Raw genomic sequence first — 21,464 nt, 5'->3', positions numbered from 1 at the left:
AGAAGTGAAAACTGAATTCAGTAAATGATAGCCATTTAAGTTTCAGTCTTCCTGCCTTTCAGGAAACTGCTGAACTGGCATAGTGCTATGTTGCTCAGACTGTAATACACAGGGTCCTGGGTTCAAGTCTTGTCAGTGAAATGCATGGTGGTAATACAACATTTTATTCTAGCAACTTTCCAAAATTATACAAGCAATGTTTAAAATGTGTCCCTGATTTTTGTCCTTTTGCCCTCCCCCCAAAAAAAAACTGAAATTGAAAATAAGTGTGAGAAGCTGTGCAAGATGCCTATGGCTTACACTACTGTCATTATATATATATATATATATATATATATATATATATATATAGTGTTGTGTGTGTGTGTGTGTGTCTGGAAGTAGACTTTTATGATGGAAATGTTCTGATTGGGCAGTTTTGTCATTATCGGTTCATGCATTTTGTTTCATAGCCTACTAGAAAAATGTTCAAACAATAAATTTAAAATGTGCTCTAACTTAAGTCTAACAAGTGTGCTGTATTATGCAAGAAATATAATTTAATAAAGTCAGGAAGGTTTATCAAAGAATGCATGTATGTTTTTTGTTTTGTGTGCAAGGGGCCTATGATTTGAAAACAGCCCAAAGGTAATCTTTATCCACTACTGGCCAGATGCATTTTCTTTGGATGTGGTGTGGGTTACAATGCTGTTTCAATGACTGTGAGTTTCAAGGGCAGAGAAGTTTTAATGCCAAGTCTATTTTCATTGTGAGACAGTATTGCTTTGTTTAGTATATATCTATTAGTGTTTATGCATTGTGCTATAAAATGTAAAAATAAAATCCAAATAATCACTGTAGAAGTAAAGCAGTATGCATGCACACATTAGTGTTTATGGTAAATGGGGCGAAATAGCCAGGTAATGGGACATTCGAATGGCTGCAGGGGGACTCTGGTGCCATATTTTGGTTGTCTGTTCTTCAGTTTGCTTTTGAAAGTTGGTATCCCACAATTCCATTGGAGTGGGTGGGGTTACGTAATTATGTATGCAAATTTTACATTAATCTGCATACAGCTTTGTACCTATTTTTCATGGGCTTTGTCCAAATTTTTGATGTTTCCAGATTGAGAGGTATGTTCTTGAAGCTCAGTACTGCACAAACCCTGTTCAATGCATACTTCTATATAAATCATATCAATATTCACAAATGGGATAGAATTCTTTATACAATTCCAGATAGCTGGTATGGCAGGGTGATAATGCCCATATCTCTTTCAGGCAGGGATATATAATTTTGTATACACTGTTTTTTATATATCATTTGATAAGCATGAAACATTTTCTTGTTTTCTCTTCCAAGTGATTCAGTACTATTTGTGGCCAGTCAGTCACACCAGAACTGAAAGTTAGAAGAGGAACAACAATTTGTTTTATATTTTAGGCAGTTTTTAATATTAGTGTTAATCTTCTGAAATATTCCATATTAAGCTTTGTTCTCATTTGATTATGTTTTATTGCTGGCACTTCATATATTCAAAAATATTTATAGAGTCCTTCCTGTTCAAGTTCCTTTATATCACATTCTTCTCTCAGGTTAATATTTTCTTGTTGCTGTGGCTTTCCTTTCATAAATGTTGCTTTTCCATATTTACTAAGACCAAATGTCATGCTTATATCATCTAAGAAAGTTTAACCATTTGCAGCTGTGATTTCAGATCTCCATCTAATGAATTTTACAATGTTAAATCATCCACAGAAAGTTGATGAGATGTATTTAAACAAGGCTGATTTCTGTGAGTTAAACTGTAACCATAGCCTAATCTATGAAGTAAACAAATTAATGGGTTAAGGGCAAAACAAACAGCAGAACTGACAAAGAATCATTCTGGAAGATCCATCTGTAAATTTTTATCCCTGAGACAATAATTTGTGCTTTGTAATGGTTTAGCTGCAGAGTGGTTTGCCACAGTTTCATAACCACTGCAATGTAACTAATCAGTGTAGGGTACTTCCTATATATCAGTAAGCATTCCATTATCCATGAATATAGAGTGCTGTTGAATGTGTGTGTGGGGTGGGGTTGTAATCTACCTATGCTTTAATTAGATTCCTCATATTTTACATCTTACTGTTATGTTTAGTAATAGATTATCCTGTGTTCCATATGACTTTCTTTTATTAACTTTTTGTTGCATTGCCATGACTGATTTTTTTTAGATGGTTATAAACTCTGCATCAATTCCGTATATAATTTATATTGTAAGAAGGCAAGTTATTGGTCTATAGTTCTTAGGATGGTTTACAGGCTCATTATTAAGGAGGAGTATAATATTTCCTGTTATTGACCATGTTTGTGTCTTTTCAGTAGGTGCATACATGTAATTCTTACTTGCGGCTAAATATTTGTGTAAAGATGTTAAAACCATTGGTAAGAAGTTAGGTAATTCCTCTGGGCCCAATGTTTTCCATTTAGTAGCTTTTCTTAATTTTATTTCAATTTCTCTGTTTGCTGTTTCATTCTGTTTCATATCATCTGTATTAAAGCTCATTGCATCTTTTAATTCTTCTATCCATTCGGCATCTTTTTTTTATATTCAACAGGTTCTTCTTCATAAATATTTCTCCAAAGTGCATATATTTCTTCTTTTTTTGGTGGTTTGTGTTCTGCAGGCTGCAGAAGCAAAACAAAAATAGTAAACAAGTACAATAAGGCAGATTATGTAATAAAGAATTTGTTACATTCAAATATGAAACTATTCTTCTGGTGTTAACATAGATAAATAACTGCTCTTCTGGTGTTAACAAAGACAAATAACTTCAGTAACCTTTCCCCACTTTTAATTCTACAATCATTTTTTTTGTTTTCCAGGTTCAATGCATTATGGCTAAACATATCAGAAAGGCTTTGCTGCAGACTACCTTCTGTGTTTTGCTTTCCTTAAGAAGTAGAGCAGAAAGTAAGTTGTTCATTCTTTATGGTTTAATACCAAGCACATTTTTATTTGGAGTCAGCAAACAGTAAAATCCTAACATTTTTCAATTTCCCTTAATATAGAAAATACGAAAGAACTCAAACTCATCAAAGTGAAATATTAACATTATGTTTTTGTCTATAATAGTGGTAATGATTTTATGAATCTAGGAAACACAGAAATTTAACATTGACTTAATTTACTCTGCATTTTTTTTAGTTGTAGACTCAAACTTCATGGTTGTTTTCATTTATTTCTCGAACATTCATCCTTGCTTGTAGTTATTTTCCATCTATTTTGATAGAGATACATTTTGTGTTGATTGTGTAATTCTGTCCAGCACAGATTTTATTTAAGTCATGAATCCATAACAACTGCACATTTCCTGAATACTCAACATTCAGAATGTTCTTCCAGGAGTATGCTGCTAGTCATTACCAGTCTCATGTCACTAAATCAGAAGTGGTGAAGACCCAAATTACTGCAAAAGCATGCTCTGTGAGAGGATCATAAATAACAAGCAGGATAATACCCTCCATATAAATTCCACAGTGAAATCATATTTGCTTCTTGAAGGAGAAAATAAGGAAGACACACTTTGGAGTTGCTTTAATTACTTAAAACTAATGTAAACAATAGTATCTATCTCTGGGCTGTGGGCACTGAGGACTTTGACTTCTGTTACATTCCTTTACAGTGCTTTTAAATGCCTTAGTGACAAAATCATCGGTATAACATTAATATTTCAGATTAGCTCCTACAAACATCAAGAAATTCATCTGCTTGTGCATATCTTCATGTTGCTTTAAAAGAAAAGATTTCAACTTTGACATAGTAGTTGCAGTGGTTTGCTTTGCATGTACAAGCATATAAGCTGTATGACGAAGTATTGCTAAGTTAAAGTAAAGAAGCACTTCAAGTTCTTTGATATGCATGGTCTGTTTCGTGACCTGTGTGTATTGTGTAAGAAAGCAAGGAACAGTAAACAGTCATGATTTAAGCTGTTACAGAGTTGGTTGCTCATACATGTATATATTTTCTTCCTGAAAGTTTAAGTGGAAGAGAACTAAGGCTGGTGGATTTTATAGTGTTGGTAAGGTCTGCTCTTCTGATGCACACATATGCACATACCTAATATGTTTACTTGTATACGTACATATTGCTAGTAGAAGGAAATTTGTGACCTAACTATTCTGCCCATTTACTGAAGCTGGCACATTACAGATGCCCCTTTCCCTGCAGTCTCTCATATTTTATCTTTCCTAAGCCCTGTGCAATGCCTGAAAGGATTTGCTTTACACTGTACCTTTAGAAGTGTGTCATTTCCTCCCCATCTTTCTGTATCTCTTTGACTCCTTTGTAAGTCCTACTAATGTCGTTTTGCACCTGTATTTCACAGGTGTATCTCACACTATCAGGATTAGTTACTTCGTAGTAGATTTTTCCAGTGACTCACTATCAGAAATGCTGCAATCATAAAAGTGAAACAATAATATTAGCTCTTATTTGTGACTCAAACCAAAAAACCTCCAGTATACCATGCTGGCATCACTTATGTTTTGAAAACAGCCTGGCAAGTGAACTGAATTTTTTTTTTATCTCAGGTAGTTACCCAGAAGAGCACAGAAAGTCATAAAATCAACTATTACTTTTAAATTAAAAGCAATAGTTGACTTTCTTAACCTTTATGTAGTTTAATAACATTTTCTTTTTTTGTTTTTAATGGATGGGCTTAAGCAGTACCACGAGCCACCCCTGTCAAATTCCAAACTAAGTTGGAAATGCTTCAAAACCTAACCTGTTTTTGCCCGTATTATTAATTAATTCCATAAGGACTGTAACAGTATCTGACAACAATTTACTTGTCACATTAGCTTATTTCTATTCTGAAGTCTGACATTCTTGGCCCTTGATCAAGGAGGTGACTGCACTTTTTATTAGAACAAACTGAACAGATACTTGCATGCACTGCAGGCTAAAATTACCTGTTCTCCTCTATACCACATTGTAAAAATTAGAACTCAATTAATATGTTGCTTGAAACCAATAACTTCATAAACAATAAAAAACACAAAAAGCGAAATGGAAGCTGGAACACGATAAGAGCAAACTAAAAAAATAATATAATATAAAAGTAAAGTACTTTAAAGGCAGAAAAGAGTGTTCTCTGCCTTCATCAGACAAACATAAATCATTCAAATGACACCTCTTTTAAAAAATGTTGCTTGAAACGGCATTCATACTATGTCTTAATGTGGTCACGTTTTTGTATTCTTTCAAGTTTTCATTTATACTTGCATTTATTAGAAGTCCAAATGAAGGGTTACATTAAAAATTGGATCTAATTATCTCGGAATTGGAACCTCAGTGATTCTAGACATAAGGCACAACTTAGGCCATTGATTTTTTTAGTTAGTCTGAGCACATATGAAAATTCTAGACAACTCATTTTTTAACAAAATAACATGAAAAAATTGTAAAATGCACACAATAAATCTTTGCACATAATATCAAATTTCCAGCTTGTCTCCAATTAATCGACAGTGTAGCTATAAAATCTAACTGAGTATGTTTCTATTTTATCTGCTCTTTGTGTAAAGTGCAGTTGTATAAGTAAGCTTACCATAACAGCAGATGTTTGAAGGATCATTACTGCTATTGCCTTGGCTGTGTTAGTTATAACCTGCCACGGATATAACAGCTGGCCAGCTTCCAATGTTTCAGAGTACCTTCCATGCACTCAAATCGTTAGGCAGCTCGAACTGAAATTCCTAAAATCACAGGGTTGAGCACCGAGCCCTTCAGATCTTTCATGCCAACTGAGAGATGGAGGCTGAGCCCTGAGAGGGCATAGCTGGGAGTAAAAGCAATAAATATATGTACACACACCGCTAGGGGTAAAAGCAATAAATATACACACACACACACATATATATATGTATATATATATATATATATATATATATATATATATATACACACACACACACACCACACACACACACACACCCTGGAAAAATCAAAAAACACAAAGGGGGTGGAGGGAGGGAATGGCTACTGCAGAAGTGATCATTCAAAAATATACACTTATATTAGGTCTACTTACATAACTGTACTATGTTCATCATATTAATCACTACTGCAGTAGCCTTGGATATATAGTAGATTACCCTAGTTTAATACATTTGTGAGTTGGAAGAAGAAGGGTCCAGGAACCCCTGGAGAATGGACCTAGCAAAGGCTGATCTAGACCTACAGGAAGAATCAAGTGTACAGAACTTTGTAAAAGTATGTAAAGAAGACTAAGTTGCTTCTTCTAGAACACTTCTAGAATCCAACACTTTCCAAAAAAGCATACATGAAGCCAAGGCCCTGGTAGAATGGACCTTGACCGTGCCTGGAATAGTTATCTTAAGATGAGAATGAAAAAAGTTCAGTCGCATAATGGGGGGAGGGGGGTTTGAAAGGGGAAACTGCCCCAGGCAAAAAGTGTTAGATGGCACAATCCAGTTGGCCATTTGTCATTCCACTCTCTCTTAATACACTGCCAGCTTTTAAAACCTGGTATTGCATTTGAGGTCAAACCTGAGAGCTGTAATGCTCCATGTGTGTCTGACTGTAACAACTGCTTGCTACAGTTACAGTGTAATTTTTTTTTTTTGTAATTAAAACCTGAGTACTGTAGTGCTCTGCACAGGATATAAACTGCAGCAACTGCTTACTACATTTGTAGCAAGCAGTTTGCTGCAGTTTAAAAGAGATTTTTTAAAGTAAAACCTAAGTGCCGAATCATTCCATTCAGGGTATAAACTGTAGCAACTGTTACCACATTTGTAAACAGTTTGCTACAGCATAAAGAGATTTTTTTTCTATTATTTTACTCTAATGTAAGACAGGATGTTTGGGGGAAAGGCACAGAAACAGGATCTGAATGGCTGGGGCGGGGGGGGTATGTCCTCTATCTGACCACCTTGTTGGTGTGCCAGTAAAAGGAATGGACTCTTTCTTTTCCTCTTCACTTGAACAGTTTGGGGAGGTGCGGATTGGGTAGTGTCCTTAGGACTGCAGGAAGCATCATGCAAGTTTTGCAGAAGTCCTTTTTTTTCTCTTTACATGAAGAGCTGAGGGGGGTGGAGAACTGGTCTCAGGGACCAGCACAAAGCACTGGTTGAGCCAGCTATGCTTTTGTGAAAGGTAATAGCCTGAGACAACCATTTGGAAATAGTCTGTTGTGATACATGTTGTCCATTATTATTATTATTATTATTATTATTATTATTATTATTATTATTATTTTTATTATCATTATTATTATTCTCTTCACACAAAATGAACATCTGATCCACAAATCTGAACGATTCTGTTCTGTCAAGATAGTACCTGAGTTGTTTGTGGGCATCCAAGAAATGGAATGTCCTTTCTCCCTCATTTTTAGGTTCAGGAAAGAAAATGAGGATATGGATAGTTTGTCTTAAAGTAAACCAGGAAACCACTTTAGGCATAAAAGAAAGATTACAGAAACCCTGTCTTTGGGGAAATGAGATAGGGTTGGCTCACCATAAAAGCTTGCAACTCAAATACTCTTCATGCAGAGAACAAAGCTATCAGTAAAACAGTTTTCCATGTTAAGAACCTCAAGTAAGCTAGATGAACTGGTTCAAATGGAGCAAATGTTAGCTTTTGTAACATATAATTAAGATCTGAAGGAGCAGACATCAGTTTTCTTGGAGGTCTCATACAAAACCCCTTTCAAAAACATTTTGACATGAGAAAGACTTGACATAGGAAGAGCCATGGGCAGACATGCTCAAATGAATGATAAATTAAACTTGATGGAGGAATAAGAAAAGCCAAATGATAGTAACTCACTCAAATGTTATAAAACCAGAGAAACACTAGCCCTGAAAGGATGCTACTAATGTTGTTGACACCAAACAGAAAAACTTTTCCATTTGCTAATATATGATTTTCTAGTAACAGGTTTTCTTAGTTCAATTAGTGCCTGCTGTATGTCCTCAGTACACAGGTGCCTAAAGGGAATTAAGACCCTATCATCCAAGCAGTCAATTCAAAATGACTGGGGTCAGGGTGTATCAAATACCCCTGCTCTTCTATGAGTAGATCCAGTCTGTGATATGGTAATTCCCCCATGGCAATTTCCAAAAGAATGGAGAACCACTCTTGCCTGAGCCAGAAGGGAGTCACTGCAATGATCTTGGGGTATTTCTTCTGAATCTTCAGAAAAGCCACAGATATCAGTAGAAATAGTGAGGAAGCATAAAGGAGCATTCCTGTCCAAGAAAAAGAAAAGGCATCTCCTTCCAGGTGTTCTTACATTCTTGCATGGAGTTCTGGAGGAGAATTTTGCCAGCTGATTTCTCAGAGAATAGGCAAAGAGGTTTACTTGAGAATCTCCCCACGGATGGATCAAAACTTGGAAGACCTCCTGATATAGTTTCCATTTTTGAGTGTCTGCCTTTGTCCTGATTAATTTGTCTGTCACACAGTTTTGCACTGACCAGATGTAAGATTCTTGTAGAGTGAAATTGTACTGTGAAGTTATATCCCAAGCTAACAAGGCTAGTCTGCAAATGGGTAAGATCTGGTCCATCCTTGCTTGCTGATGTACCATATGACTGTGGTATTGTATATAACAACTTAAAGAGGTCCAGGGGGCCAAAGATGATTCAGAGATTTGAGTGTCTTGATCAGTGCAAGCATAACCTTGTATCCCAAACATCTTGCACTTTTGTCCTTCCTATAACAGCTCCCCAAGCAAAGTCTGAGGCATCTGAAGTGACTGACTGCTTTGAAGCAGGAGGATAGTAAGACAGATATGGATTTAGGGATATTTTCTGTCTTTATCAAGTGATTTCTCTTCTGACAACCCCCAGAATTGAGATTTGTAAAGATAATGGGTGCTGGTGCCAAGACCAAAGAGACTTCAGATACCATTGTATCATTCTCATGTGGAATCTTGCCAGGGGTGTCATGAGAATCATAGATGCCATGATACCCCAAAAAATCATAAGGTATTCCCTTGCAGTGACCAAATTCTTTGTGGAAAACCCTAGCAATAGATCTAGCATAGAGCTACTTTTTGTTTTTGAAGAAAAGCTCACTGAACTGAGGTGTCTAGCAAACACCCCAGGAACACAATCCCACGTGAAGGAATAAAAATGACTTTTGAATGAATCTCAGCTTCTGTAAAAGATCTCTCACTTAAGTGAGAGGTTCCTGACACTTTGAAAAAGACTCTGAAAAGATAGGCAAGTCATCTAAATATGGCAACATGTGGATACCCTGTATCCTGCAGTGAGCTAAAACTGGAGCAAGACATTTGTGAACACTCTTGGTGCAGTGGATAGTCCAAAAGGTAAGGCAGAGAACTGATAATGTGACCCAGACACACAGCACCTTAAGAAATGCTTGAAGTCTGAATTAATAAGCATGTGATGATAAACATCTTTTAAATCTAGTGTTATCAGGAAAATTAAATAAAGAAGAAGAATTACATGTTATGAAGTGATGGCATTTTGAACTTGGCACTATCACAAATACGTTTAGGAATGAAAGATCCAGAACAGGTCACCACGCATTTCCTTTCATTGTTACCAACAACATCCTTGAATAAAAACCTTTCCCATCCTGGGATGGAGGAACTGGCTTTATCATTCCTTAAGGCAACATGTGTTGAAGGACAGGGGAAAATAGAGGAGTCGCTCTGTTGGATGAGAAATCAACCTCTGGAAAGGAGGAATTTCCTCCCACTTCCATCTGTAACCTTGAATCATCATCAGAACCCATTTGTCCGAAACTATCTCTTCTCTTACCAAACAGAAAAGTTGAGATTCAGACTTTCTGGAAGAGTAAAGGAACTGTCAGGGTGGGAGAGCATGACAATGTCCCTTAAATAGTTATTGTGACTTGTTGGACTGTCATTGTTTTTTGGGGGGGAGAGACTAGTCTGTATTCTTTTTGGAATTCCCCTGCAACTTTTTCTTAAACATCTGTTTACCAGCATTTTTCTGAGACTGTTTACTTTGTTTCTCACCAAAACTGGATGAGGGAGTTAGATAATTCCCTAGAAAATTTGGGAAAAAAGAAATGAAAAATCTTAAGACATTTTCTGAATCAGAATTCCCCCTCTCATTACACTTTTTGATAACCTCTGCAGCAAAGGGACAAAAAGAATTACTCTATCCACAGAAAATTTTAAAATCTCATTTTCCCATCATCTCAGAGGTTCTGAGAATGCAGCCAGCAAACCTCCTCAAAAAATGACCAGTGGCCATAGCCCTGGAAGAGGTATCAGCAGAGTCATACCCACAATGAGGTGCAATTTCTAAAATGTCCTCCAAGAAGAAACTGCAGACAAAATATTCCACATACCTTCACAATCAGTTAGAATAAATTTTGACATGTGAGCCTGACAATTCAAAATTCTGAAAATCAAAGTTGCAGAAGCATACACTTTTTTTCCATGCTAATCAATTATTTTCCCATCCTTGACAGAAAGTTTAGGATTAGAATTAACTAAGTGTATAACGGCTTTAGGATTAAGCAAAGCTATAGCTTCTAGATCAGGTCTGGGATGAGTGTATAAAAACTTAAAAGACTGAAGAACGTTGCACAATATAGCTCCCTTTTCGGTGCAGCAGGCTGACTGTTAGAAAAATGTAAGGAAATGACACACATTCTCCAAAGCTAACAGCACTGGAGGAATAGGTGAAGGTTCTGGAAATTCCATCTTTAACAACAGTATCTTCTGAGGGACTGAGAATCTCCCACTGAAAACAATGGCACATTCTGGAAATAGTCTCTGGAACTAGTTTCTGTCTTGCTCGTTATTTGCCCTGGTTGGAGAGTTTAAGGACAAGTTGGACTTACTTATTTAGTATGCTAGACTGTGTTTGATATATATATATATATATATATATATATATATATATATATATATATATATATATATATATATTATATTTGGTCACATTTTATCATTTTCAGTTTTTTTATGTTCATGTTTATTAGATATCCAAATGATACATCAGATTACAAATTTGTCCTGGTGATTCTGCAGAATCCTGGAATGGGAATGGGAATCTAAGAGGGTGTAGATCATCCTATCCCAAGCTGACACACACTGAACTTTTCTAGTCTGATACCAGATACTTAGCTAATAATCTTCGCTTTACTCTGTGTCATTCTGGGTGGCAGTAGGGTTGTACTCAAGGCCAAGATCTTTCCTGTATTGGGTCAGCTTGATTTCTGCTATTTGTAAATGGAAGCAAAATTCACTGGCATAAGTGACAGCTGAGACTGCATGGTGGCTGGAAATATTGCAGATGAATTTTGAGAGCTCATCATACTGTTTACTAGGTCAGATTACTGACTTGTGATCATATTTGACTGAAGATTCGAACACTGTAAGGGTAATACAAGTAAATAAAATGTTAATGAGGATGAGGTCAAGAGGATTTTGACCTGTACTACCCTGTTTAACTATTTGCACAAGGAAGTTAGCATTTACTAAGTCTAGAAATCTTTGGGCATACCCACCCTTTGTGATATAGGTGCTTCATTTAATAAATAGATAGTTGAAATCACCTATCAAATATTTTATGTTCCTGCAAGAACATGGAAGGTGATCTACAGCAGGGTATGAAATTATACTTTTTCTTGTTTAGGGCAATTTGAAGATCAATAATTTCTGATTTGTGGTTCATGGTGAATCTGTCGAGAGATAATTGAGTCTTGGACTAATATTTATATTCCTCCCACAGTTTCCAGAAGGTCTGAATCTGTTACAGATGCTGAAACATTGTAAAGAGAGAGTGGCTATACCATGAAACAATGATTCTGTTACGAGGCTGATGTGGATCTGCTCAAGTTTCATGACAGCTTTAAGATCTGGCAGTTTATTGTTAAGAGTTCTAATACTGAGCAACACAACCTTGATGTGACCCAGATTAGAATTTGCTAAAAGCGTTTTTGTTATCTTGGAATGTGCAGAAGGTGGACTTCGCTTAAAATAATCACTATGCCTGCAGCTAGTGCCTTGACCAGTATATGGAATCTGAGAACAAAAGAAGCCATCAATGGTAAACCAGGTTGGGCTGTCGATCATGTTATCTCCAGATGACACATACTGGACCCCTAGAATGATGCCAGCTACTTAGTCAGTTGTTAAAGCCAATTATCTTCTCTTTGTATCTGGATATCAGTTTGGGTGAGGGTTGGATTCTACTCAAAGCTAAAATCTTTCCTGCATTTGGCACATGCTTAGCAAGCTCCAGTATGTTTCTCTACATCTCCTTCTCAGTTGAGCACCCTGGGCATTGATCTATATAAATTCCCACCAGGGTTTAGTCATATTTTTTTCTGTTTGAGGGACCTTACAGCTCTTGTGATGACATGGAGAATAACATCAGAAGGCAGTTGTTATCCTGTCTTTGTCCAGCCTAGTGAGTATAAAGTCAGTCTGCCTGAGTTACTAGGATATTGCTACTTGGATGCACAGAATTACTAGCACTGAGAGGTTTGCAGTCTGCAGCCTGGTGACTCTCTGAGTTGTGTCAGTATGTTGGAGGTTGTCAGTGGATTGCTACTAAGGTTCTTTAGCTGTAATTCTTGGATGCTTATGGAATAGTTTTTTTACAACCTCAGCATATTCTGGTTTAAGTGTGATCTTGTAGAGATATGGGTGAGTGTATACATGGCTTACCAATCATCTGTATAAGTGAGATGATGGCCTCCAGGTTATACAGATAATTGCAGCATAAATCATGTCATATTGGTGCAGTAGTATTTGGTCATTTGTAAGTATTACGGAAGTTCTTACGTTGTCTCAGAATCCCAAGTGCAATCATACTGGTAACAGAAGGGACAGAAGCATACTGGGCTTCCGTGTTTGCCAGGTGGGTCAAATTACTGAGGACAGCAATGATATACTGAACCAATTCAGCTGGTAGAAAGGAGCAATATGTTGTGTAGATAATCTGTGTGTTCTGGAATGGCTGTACTAGGTGAAGTGAAGATATGTTAACACTAGCATAATAGCTACTTAAACCTACAAGGACTAAGTTATGTAATAGTCTAATCCAAGAGAAAAACTTATGTTCCAAGTCCTCCAGAGATAAACACCAAGATTCATTCAATGAAAATGTATTAAAAGTTTAGTGTTTTTGTTCTCAGTAAACTTCTACAGAACATTACAAACACATTCTAAGCATATTTAAATAGTTATGTAACAACTAACAAGCTAACAATCAGACCAGACCAGATTAAACTTAATAACACACTATCAGTGTTTTCAAATTTATGTTAATATTTGTATGTATATGTATATACATATATATATATATATATATATATATATATATATATATATATATATATATATATATATAAATATATTTATTTATATATATATATATATATATATATATAAATATACATATATTGTGTGAAAATAAGTTTGTAAATATAATAATGTATATGTATTAAGTTTAAAACCTACATTATCAAAAACTGAATAAAGTACACACATAAATTTTAAAATGAAATGTTAATTTCAGTTGCATGTAAAATAGCAACTTCTTATAGTTACAATTTTGCTGAACATAGTCTTAAGACACTTCTAAATGAAATAACATAATTCATACCTGAGTAATTAGTAGCATTTAACCTAAGCTGCCAAATGAGTTCCCTCTACTCATTTCTTAATTCCATGGCCCACCCCTAAGACTTCAGGATGACTATTAGAACAGCATTTGAAATTTCTCAAGAGCTGAACTGTTTTTATGTGCCTGAATAACTTATTGATTTCATTTTTTTCTAGTTATATTATAATAGTGTTCATAGATCCTCTGTCTCAGAGGTCTTTCAGTTTTTCTAGTGCTTTACAGCAGTTACACAGAGCAAGATAAACTAGTCCATAGAACTACTATAGTTAAAATACTTTTCTGGCATTATCTCTTTGTTATAGCCTTCTATTGTCAGCACATCCCCTCTGAAATATGTTTACATGGTCACAGCTACAACATTTATAGGTCTCTTTCTAATTTCTGGAGAGATTAAACTCATTTGTGTGGTCACACTTGTATGACTAACTTTTCCTTGATGTTGGAATTTCTTTTGTAAATAAAATATGGTTCATTACCCAAAACAGCATGAAGTTCTTCAGATGTAGCAAACACCCTCCAGTTTTGGGAAATGAAAGTACACTGTATCTGTATTGTAGCTCAATACAATGAGTCTTTGGCATACTTAACTTACTCTGTGTTTGACAACCCAGTACTGGGGAATACTCCGTACCCTTTCATTTTATAATTTCATTTTAATATCATTCAAAAAATCTTGCAGATGCTCCCTTTAATTAAACATAAAAATAATTTTCAGTTTCTTCCCTAAACATCATCTTTTTCAATAATTCTAACCATTCTGACCAGCTGCCCCTTTACAGGGCTTCTTTTTTGCCCCATAGTGTGACTGATTTTGAAGTGAAGATAAGAGTTTGAAAAAGTAGGCTTTTTATAGATATTTGATGTGAACCTTCTTTTGTTCCTTGCTTACAATAACATCCAAATAATTAATATAATCACTGGAATAATGATACATAAACTTTAAAAATATGGATGGCTGTTGTATATATGCTAGAAATTCCTTTAATTTAATCTCAGTCACCCGAATTCAGCAAGCTCTGCACTGAGTGCAGGAATAGTGCAAGAGCTGCTGCATGCAATATGGCCGAGAAGCGATCCAGGAAAGAGCTCCCGGGACGTGCACTAGCGCTCCTACACTATTTCTGCACGGACACCACTGCTATATGCTAATTAACCCATTTCCTGGTGAAAACCATGCAAATGAGGTAAATTAGGGTTCCAGGAAGCAGGCAGGCATCTGTGCAGGAATAGTGTAACCTACAAAAATGTATTCTGTTACTAACCGAATACATTTCTGCAAATTACAAAACGGAGGCATGAAAGCTCCAAAGAAAGCATGTATTCAATGTAGTAGGCATGCCAATGGCCAAATATATGGCTACTACAATTGTTTAGTACTTGTAAGTGAAAATAGTGTTGAATCAGTCATGTTTTTATATCTAAATATAGACATATCAGATAAATATGGTGGGATACATCTGGAAAGGTATATACAACACTCATGTTTACACATAACAAGGATATGGATATATATATATATATATATATATATATATATATATATATATATATATATGTGTGTGTGTGTGTGTGTGTGTGTGTGTGTATGTATGTATGCCCATAACATGTAGTGGAGTTATACCTCAGCACCATAAGTCACAACTTCTTAGTGCAAGGGAATGTAATGTAAGTATTGCAGTTATAAATGTAGAATGTTGCTAAAGTAACAGGTGTTGTGTCAACAGACATGTTGTGTAGGAAGTCACTTCTGATACTGATATGTACGCCATCAGTTACTGACAGACATCATAAAATCATCATAGTGAAGTACCACACAAATCATAGTAATGATCCTGTGGAATACAGCAGAAATATGACCAATAAACGTGGACAGTCTGAAATAATTTGGTCAGTCCAGAAGTATACACAGAACTCCTTAGTGCAAGATGTGTGGACCAAGCCTGACAAAGGGGATGTTTACAGCCATGAAAATGGGGATATCACACAAATGCTGGAATAGATAAGCTCACACAGTTGATGCATTCACACCCTCCTGTCTTTCCTAACACATATTAACCGGAGAAGCAGAGGTCCCAAGCCCACATACTTCCCACTAGTTAGTGACATACATCTTCACAGCATCCCACTGCTTTTTCAGAAATACGTAACACATATGGTGGCCAGGCAACAGTACATCTGACAAATATCTGGACATAACATCACGCTAGGTAAATACAGTGAGCTGCTAGGCATGTCACAAAGCACTGTGTAAACTACAGGCAGACTGCCACAACACTGACCCAAGTTTCCTATGAGGGAATGCACATGTACTTGCAAATATAGCAGGCACTATAGGCATGTAACAGCACAGAGTAACAGACACCAGTGTGAAAGTGCATACCCACAACCAATCTCAACACAGTCACAGTCACATTATGGTAAGCCTAATTAATAGTACAGTGTATGGACTGTGTGAACAAAACCATCCTCATATTTGCCACTCACACACTAACCCTACATACACTGGCCCAATTCACAGCGTAGTCTGATGCCTGACTGTGGTATGGGACATGTCTCAGTCTGGCCCTACAAACATATAATCTGATAGGGTACCAGAAACTAGAGCAGCATGCAACATCAGAGAGAACAGGACCAAGAACACTGACATCTACCACAGTCTGTACACAGGCCAAGTAACATATTCACAATACATTGCTACACAATACTGACACTCTGTCAACAATCACCATAAGTACAGAGACCTCAGTACTGTACAGACTACAACAGAATGTCCAGGTTTTGTCCTCAAATATAAGGCTTACTATACATAACATGTCTGGCCATCTGATATATCACTGGCTTGTTATCAGGAATAATGTCAGTAAATAATGATATACTATGCATATGCACCTCATACTGCATGACATATGGACAAAGGGTCACATACATGGGGGACAGAGGCACAAACACAGGGCCAATATTGACATATTGCTGTGATAAACTGAGAAAATTCCTGGTGTAACAGGGTTTGTTGTGACATATCTCTTCTGAGGAATATGAAGTCAGTAACACACATGGATGTCACCATTTACTGACTGCAGTCATCAGAGTATGTTACTGCATTTCTAAATATAAGAAATGTGTGAGTAACACACTACATCTAAAATACAAACTCTGGCCAGTATGCAGATAGCCCTACAAGTGAGAGTTTCCTCAACCACATAACACTGTCATGCCAGACTTTAAATCATGTAGAACAGCCATATCCACACAAACCCTGTTAAACCAACATTACTTCAAATGTAGAACAACAATACTTACATTCTGTCCCCATGTCTGGAACATCCCCCTCCTGTTTATTGCCCTGTCTCCACAGTGTATGTTGTAAGAGGTATTTCCAACTACCCTCTGTGATGCTGTTTGTCAGACACCCACATGAAGTCCTGCTCACAGTGAAGGAAAAGGGCCAACACCCACATGAAGTGCTTAGTTATAGGAGTGTGTTTCCATGCAATTGGCTATAGGAATGATACCACAGCTGTTCTGCATGCAGTTAGAAAGTGGGGGACTCCAATTCATGTACAGGCCATCAGCTGATCATTAGCATTGCCTACAAAAGTCAAGCTGCTATTTATGCAAAACAGATGTACTTTTCCACATCCACCAGAGAGGGGGAGAGAAAGACAGGGAGAAAGTAAGCATAAAAGCCAAACATGTTTGTGTATGAAACGTGGGTGGAGAGTGGTTTCTGGGTATTATAACGGTTGCCTATATTGTTTACTAATCCATACTGTCACATAGTAATTGCACATGGCTGTACACATTTATGGCTGTGGATTGTCTACAACAACCTCTACAGTGTTTGAAAACTGTTGTCCATGTAATATGGACATTGGGACATATAGGTCTTCAATATAATGATGTAGCAAAACCCACACTGCAATGGATCCTGTCATTACAAATCACCCCAACACCCACAAATGATACTGACACACACACAAACACACACCAGTACTGAGTTTTAAACCCCTATCTGACTATGTATTGCTATTACAGTGTTATGCAGTTATTGCACACGCCATGGAGCTTATATGTTGGAGAGCTGTCCAAGGGTATCTTTGAAGGTGAGTGACATCAGCAACAGTGATAAAGGAGGGGTTAAGGAAAGTGTAATAAGTGTGAATGTCCACAAAATCAGGTGTCAACAAAGACACACACACACACACACACACACACACACACACACACACACACACACACACACACACACACTCTATCTCTCACAGAAACACACACATTATCACAGTTGGCAGGATCAGGATTAGAACTCCTACCTAACTAGTTTGCTGCACTACAGTATTATGCAGTTGTCACAAGTGCCACAAAGGTTAAAGGGCTGAAACATGGCCAAAGAGTTATTTCAAGGTGACTGACAGCAGGTGTTCTAAAGTAGGGCAATGGGAGGTATAGTGAGTGTGAATGTCTTCAAAGCATTCATCTCCACACACACACACACAGAGACACACACACACACACACACACACACACACACACACACACACACACACACACACACACACACACACACACACACAACACACACAACACACACACACACACACACACAGAGACACACACACACATACACTTGCCAGTACTGAGATCCATATGTTCATTGCTTCACAGATGTGTATTAGGTGAATGGGCCTGAAGGCTCTTCAAGGCTAGGCCAAGGGAATACCTTGGCATCAGGCCACATGACAATAGTCCCCAGAGTGGCTCAGGGGTGTAATCCCTGGCGTGGCCTACAAGGGTGGATATTGTATTCACCATCCAGTCCTCTGGTGGCCAGTGATGTGCACTGCTTCCCATGTATGTGATCTATATTCCATAACATGGACAGTGTCTGGGTTGTGCACATGTTGCCCACACATGTTCTTTGACATGTGGAAGTGTACTTGAGGTCTCTGGGGCATGTTGTGTGGACAAATTGTTATCTTCTGATGTAGCATTCCTGACCTCATTTTGTGAGACCTGGCAATGTAACTGAGGTTGTGCTTGCACCCACACTGACAGCATGATATGGGTATTCAGTGGAGTCAGTGGTGTCTGTCCACAAAGGGCGTGTGTATAAGGCATGGTATTCCCTTTGTTTGCTGTGTTTGCAGACTCTACAGTTATTGCTGGTGCCCAGTGGGGAACATAGCAAAAGGACCACTGTACATATTTATTTGCCTACTGAGGGGGTGGAACAGGGTGCCATGTCCTTTTACTTACTGGATAACACACAGTCAGGAGATGTAACAAGTCAAAGTACCTTCTGATGTCAGTGGCACTGTTGTGGTCAACAGGCATGTAGTCCACTGCAATCACACCGTAGTTACTATCTGTGAGGCAATATGCAGGGAACTACCAACATAGTGGTTGTTGCCTAGCCAAGTATGTTTGTGTATGAGACGTGGGTGTAGAGTGTTCTCTGAGTAATAGAAAGTTGCCTATATTGTTCACCAATCCATAATGTCACATGTAGGGCTATGGATGTCTACGCCAACCTATCCAGTGTTTGACATCTGTTGTCCTTGTAAGGTAGACATTGTGACATATATTAGGTCCTCAACATAATAATTTAGCAAAACCCGCCCCACAATGGATCCTGTTATTACACAAGCACAGCAATCTCCACACAGGATACTGATGATGGACAGACAGACACACTTGCCAGTACTGAGATTCAACCCCCTACCTAGCTATGTATTGCTTGTAGACTGTACCGCACTTATTGCACATTCCATGGAGCTTATAGGATGGATGTTGTCCCAAGGTACTTCTAAGGTGAGGAACATCACCAGCTCTTGTAAATACTGGCATTGGGTGATGTAGTGGGTGAGAGATCCCAAAAATAATTTTACCCTGCACACACATTTACATTTGCCAAGAGTGAGGTCCAAACATCTGTCTAACAATCTTTATGGACCATTATGTTATGCATTTACCACATGTACCACTGACCACTGACCTTAGATGGTTTAGGGTTGGCAACAGATACTTCTAAGATGGATGATCTCTGCAGAACTGCTAAAGTCAGGCTCTGAGATGTGTACTGGGTGTAAATGGGGCCAAAATCTTTGAGGTACAGACATACATATGTATACACACAAACACTTGTCATAGATGAGATTCAAACTCATACAAATGTAGTTTCGGCTACTACATTGTTCTGCATTTATAGTACACACCATAGAGCTTACACATTGGAGAGCTGTGCCAAGGTATCTTTAATGGTGACTAACATCAGCAGCAGTGCTAAAGGGGGGGTATGGGGAGAGTAGTAAGTGTCAATGTCCATAAAATCATGTATCATCAAAGACACACACACTCTCTCACACAAAAACACAGTTGCCATGTCTGGGATTAGAACTCCTACCTAACTAGTATAATACTATGCAATTATCATAAGCGCCACAGAGCTTATATGCTGGAGAGCTCTCCAAAGGTATCTTTGAAGGTGACTAACATCAGCAGCAGTTAAAGGAGGGGTAAGGGGAGAGTAGCAAGTGTCAATGTCTTTAAAATCAGGTATCATCAAAGACGCACACACTCTCTCACACAAACATACACAGCTTCAGAGTTGCCATGTCTGGGATTATAACTCCTACCTAACTAGTATGCTACACTATAGTATTACCCAGTTATCGCAAGTGCCACAGAGTTTATATGTTGTGGAGCTCTCCACAGGTATATTTGAAAGTGACTAACATCAGCGGCAGTGCTAAAGGAGGGATAAGGGGAGAGTAGTAAGTGTGAATGTCCATAAAATCAGGTATCATCAAAGACACACACACTCTTTCACACAAAAACACACATTTTCACAGTTGCTATATCTGGGATTAGAACTCCTACCTAGCTAGTATGCTACACTATAGTATTACGCAGTTATTCCAAGCACCATGGAGCTTATAAGTTGGAGAGCTCCCCACAGGTATCTTTGAAGGTGACTAACATCAGTGGCAGTGCTAAAGGAGAGGTAAGGGGAGAGTAGTAAGTGTGAATGTCCATAAAATCAGGTATCATCAAAAACACACACACTCTTTCACACAAACACACACATTTTCACAGTTGCTATATCTGGGATTAGAACTCCTACCTAGCTAGTATGCTACACTATAGCATTACACAGTTATCACAAGCACCTTAGAGCTTATGGGGCTGGCACTTGTCCAAAGGGTTATTTCAAGGTGACTGACATCAGCAGGCATGCTAAAGTAGGGCAGTGAGAGGTATAGTGACTGTGAATGGCCTCAAAATCATTCATCTCCACACACACACACACACACACACACACACACACACACACACACACACACACACAGAGTTGTCATGTCTGGGATTAGAACTACTACCTAACTAGCTTTCTACACTACAGTATTACACATGTATCGCAAGTGCCAGACAAGCTTACAGGGCTGAAACTTGGCCAGAGGGTTATTTCATGATGACTGACATCAACAGGAGTGCTAATATGGGCAATGGGAAGTGCAGTGTGTGTGAATGGGCCATAAACCATTCCTCTGGAAACACAAACACACACACACACACACTCAGTCACACATAACTTTACATTTGACAGGACTGGTATACAAATGCTAGATGAATACTGATTTGTGCTATCGTGTTACACAGTTATCACAAGCACCACAGACACTATAGGGCTGAGGGCTACCAAAAGCAATGTCTACAGTGATTGATATCAGCATATCATGAGATATTGGCCAATTGGATATGTGGTGGGTGGAACAGGCCTCATGATGGAAATCTCTCTGTCACTGTCTGTCTCTCTCTTCCGCAAA

At 37.8% G+C, this 21,464-nt stretch overlaps 1 protein-coding gene across 1 annotated transcript in view; it reads left to right on the top strand.

The window, feature by feature from the left end:
• The window catches only part of LOC122817333 (interleukin-9 receptor-like), a 422,708-nt gene that overhangs the window by 182,295 nt on the left and 218,949 nt on the right, over positions 1-21,464 (top strand). Inside the window, exon 3 of the mRNA XM_044090548.1 lies at positions 2,851-2,938. Within this exon, the coding sequence (XP_043946483.1) occupies positions 2,863-2,938 (76 nt within the window). The 5' untranslated portion in view covers positions 2,851-2,862. The remainder of the gene's footprint in view (positions 1-2,850; positions 2,939-21,464) is intronic.

This window comes from Protopterus annectens, chromosome 12.part0 (assembly GCF_019279795.1).
Source record: "Protopterus annectens isolate FY-2018-M chromosome 12.part0, PAN1.0, whole genome shotgun sequence".
Lineage (NCBI taxonomy): Eukaryota > Metazoa > Chordata > Ceratodontiformes > Protopteridae > Protopterus > Protopterus annectens.
Note: the sequence above shows the minus strand (reverse complement) of the source record. Positions and strands in the feature narration are given on the sequence as shown.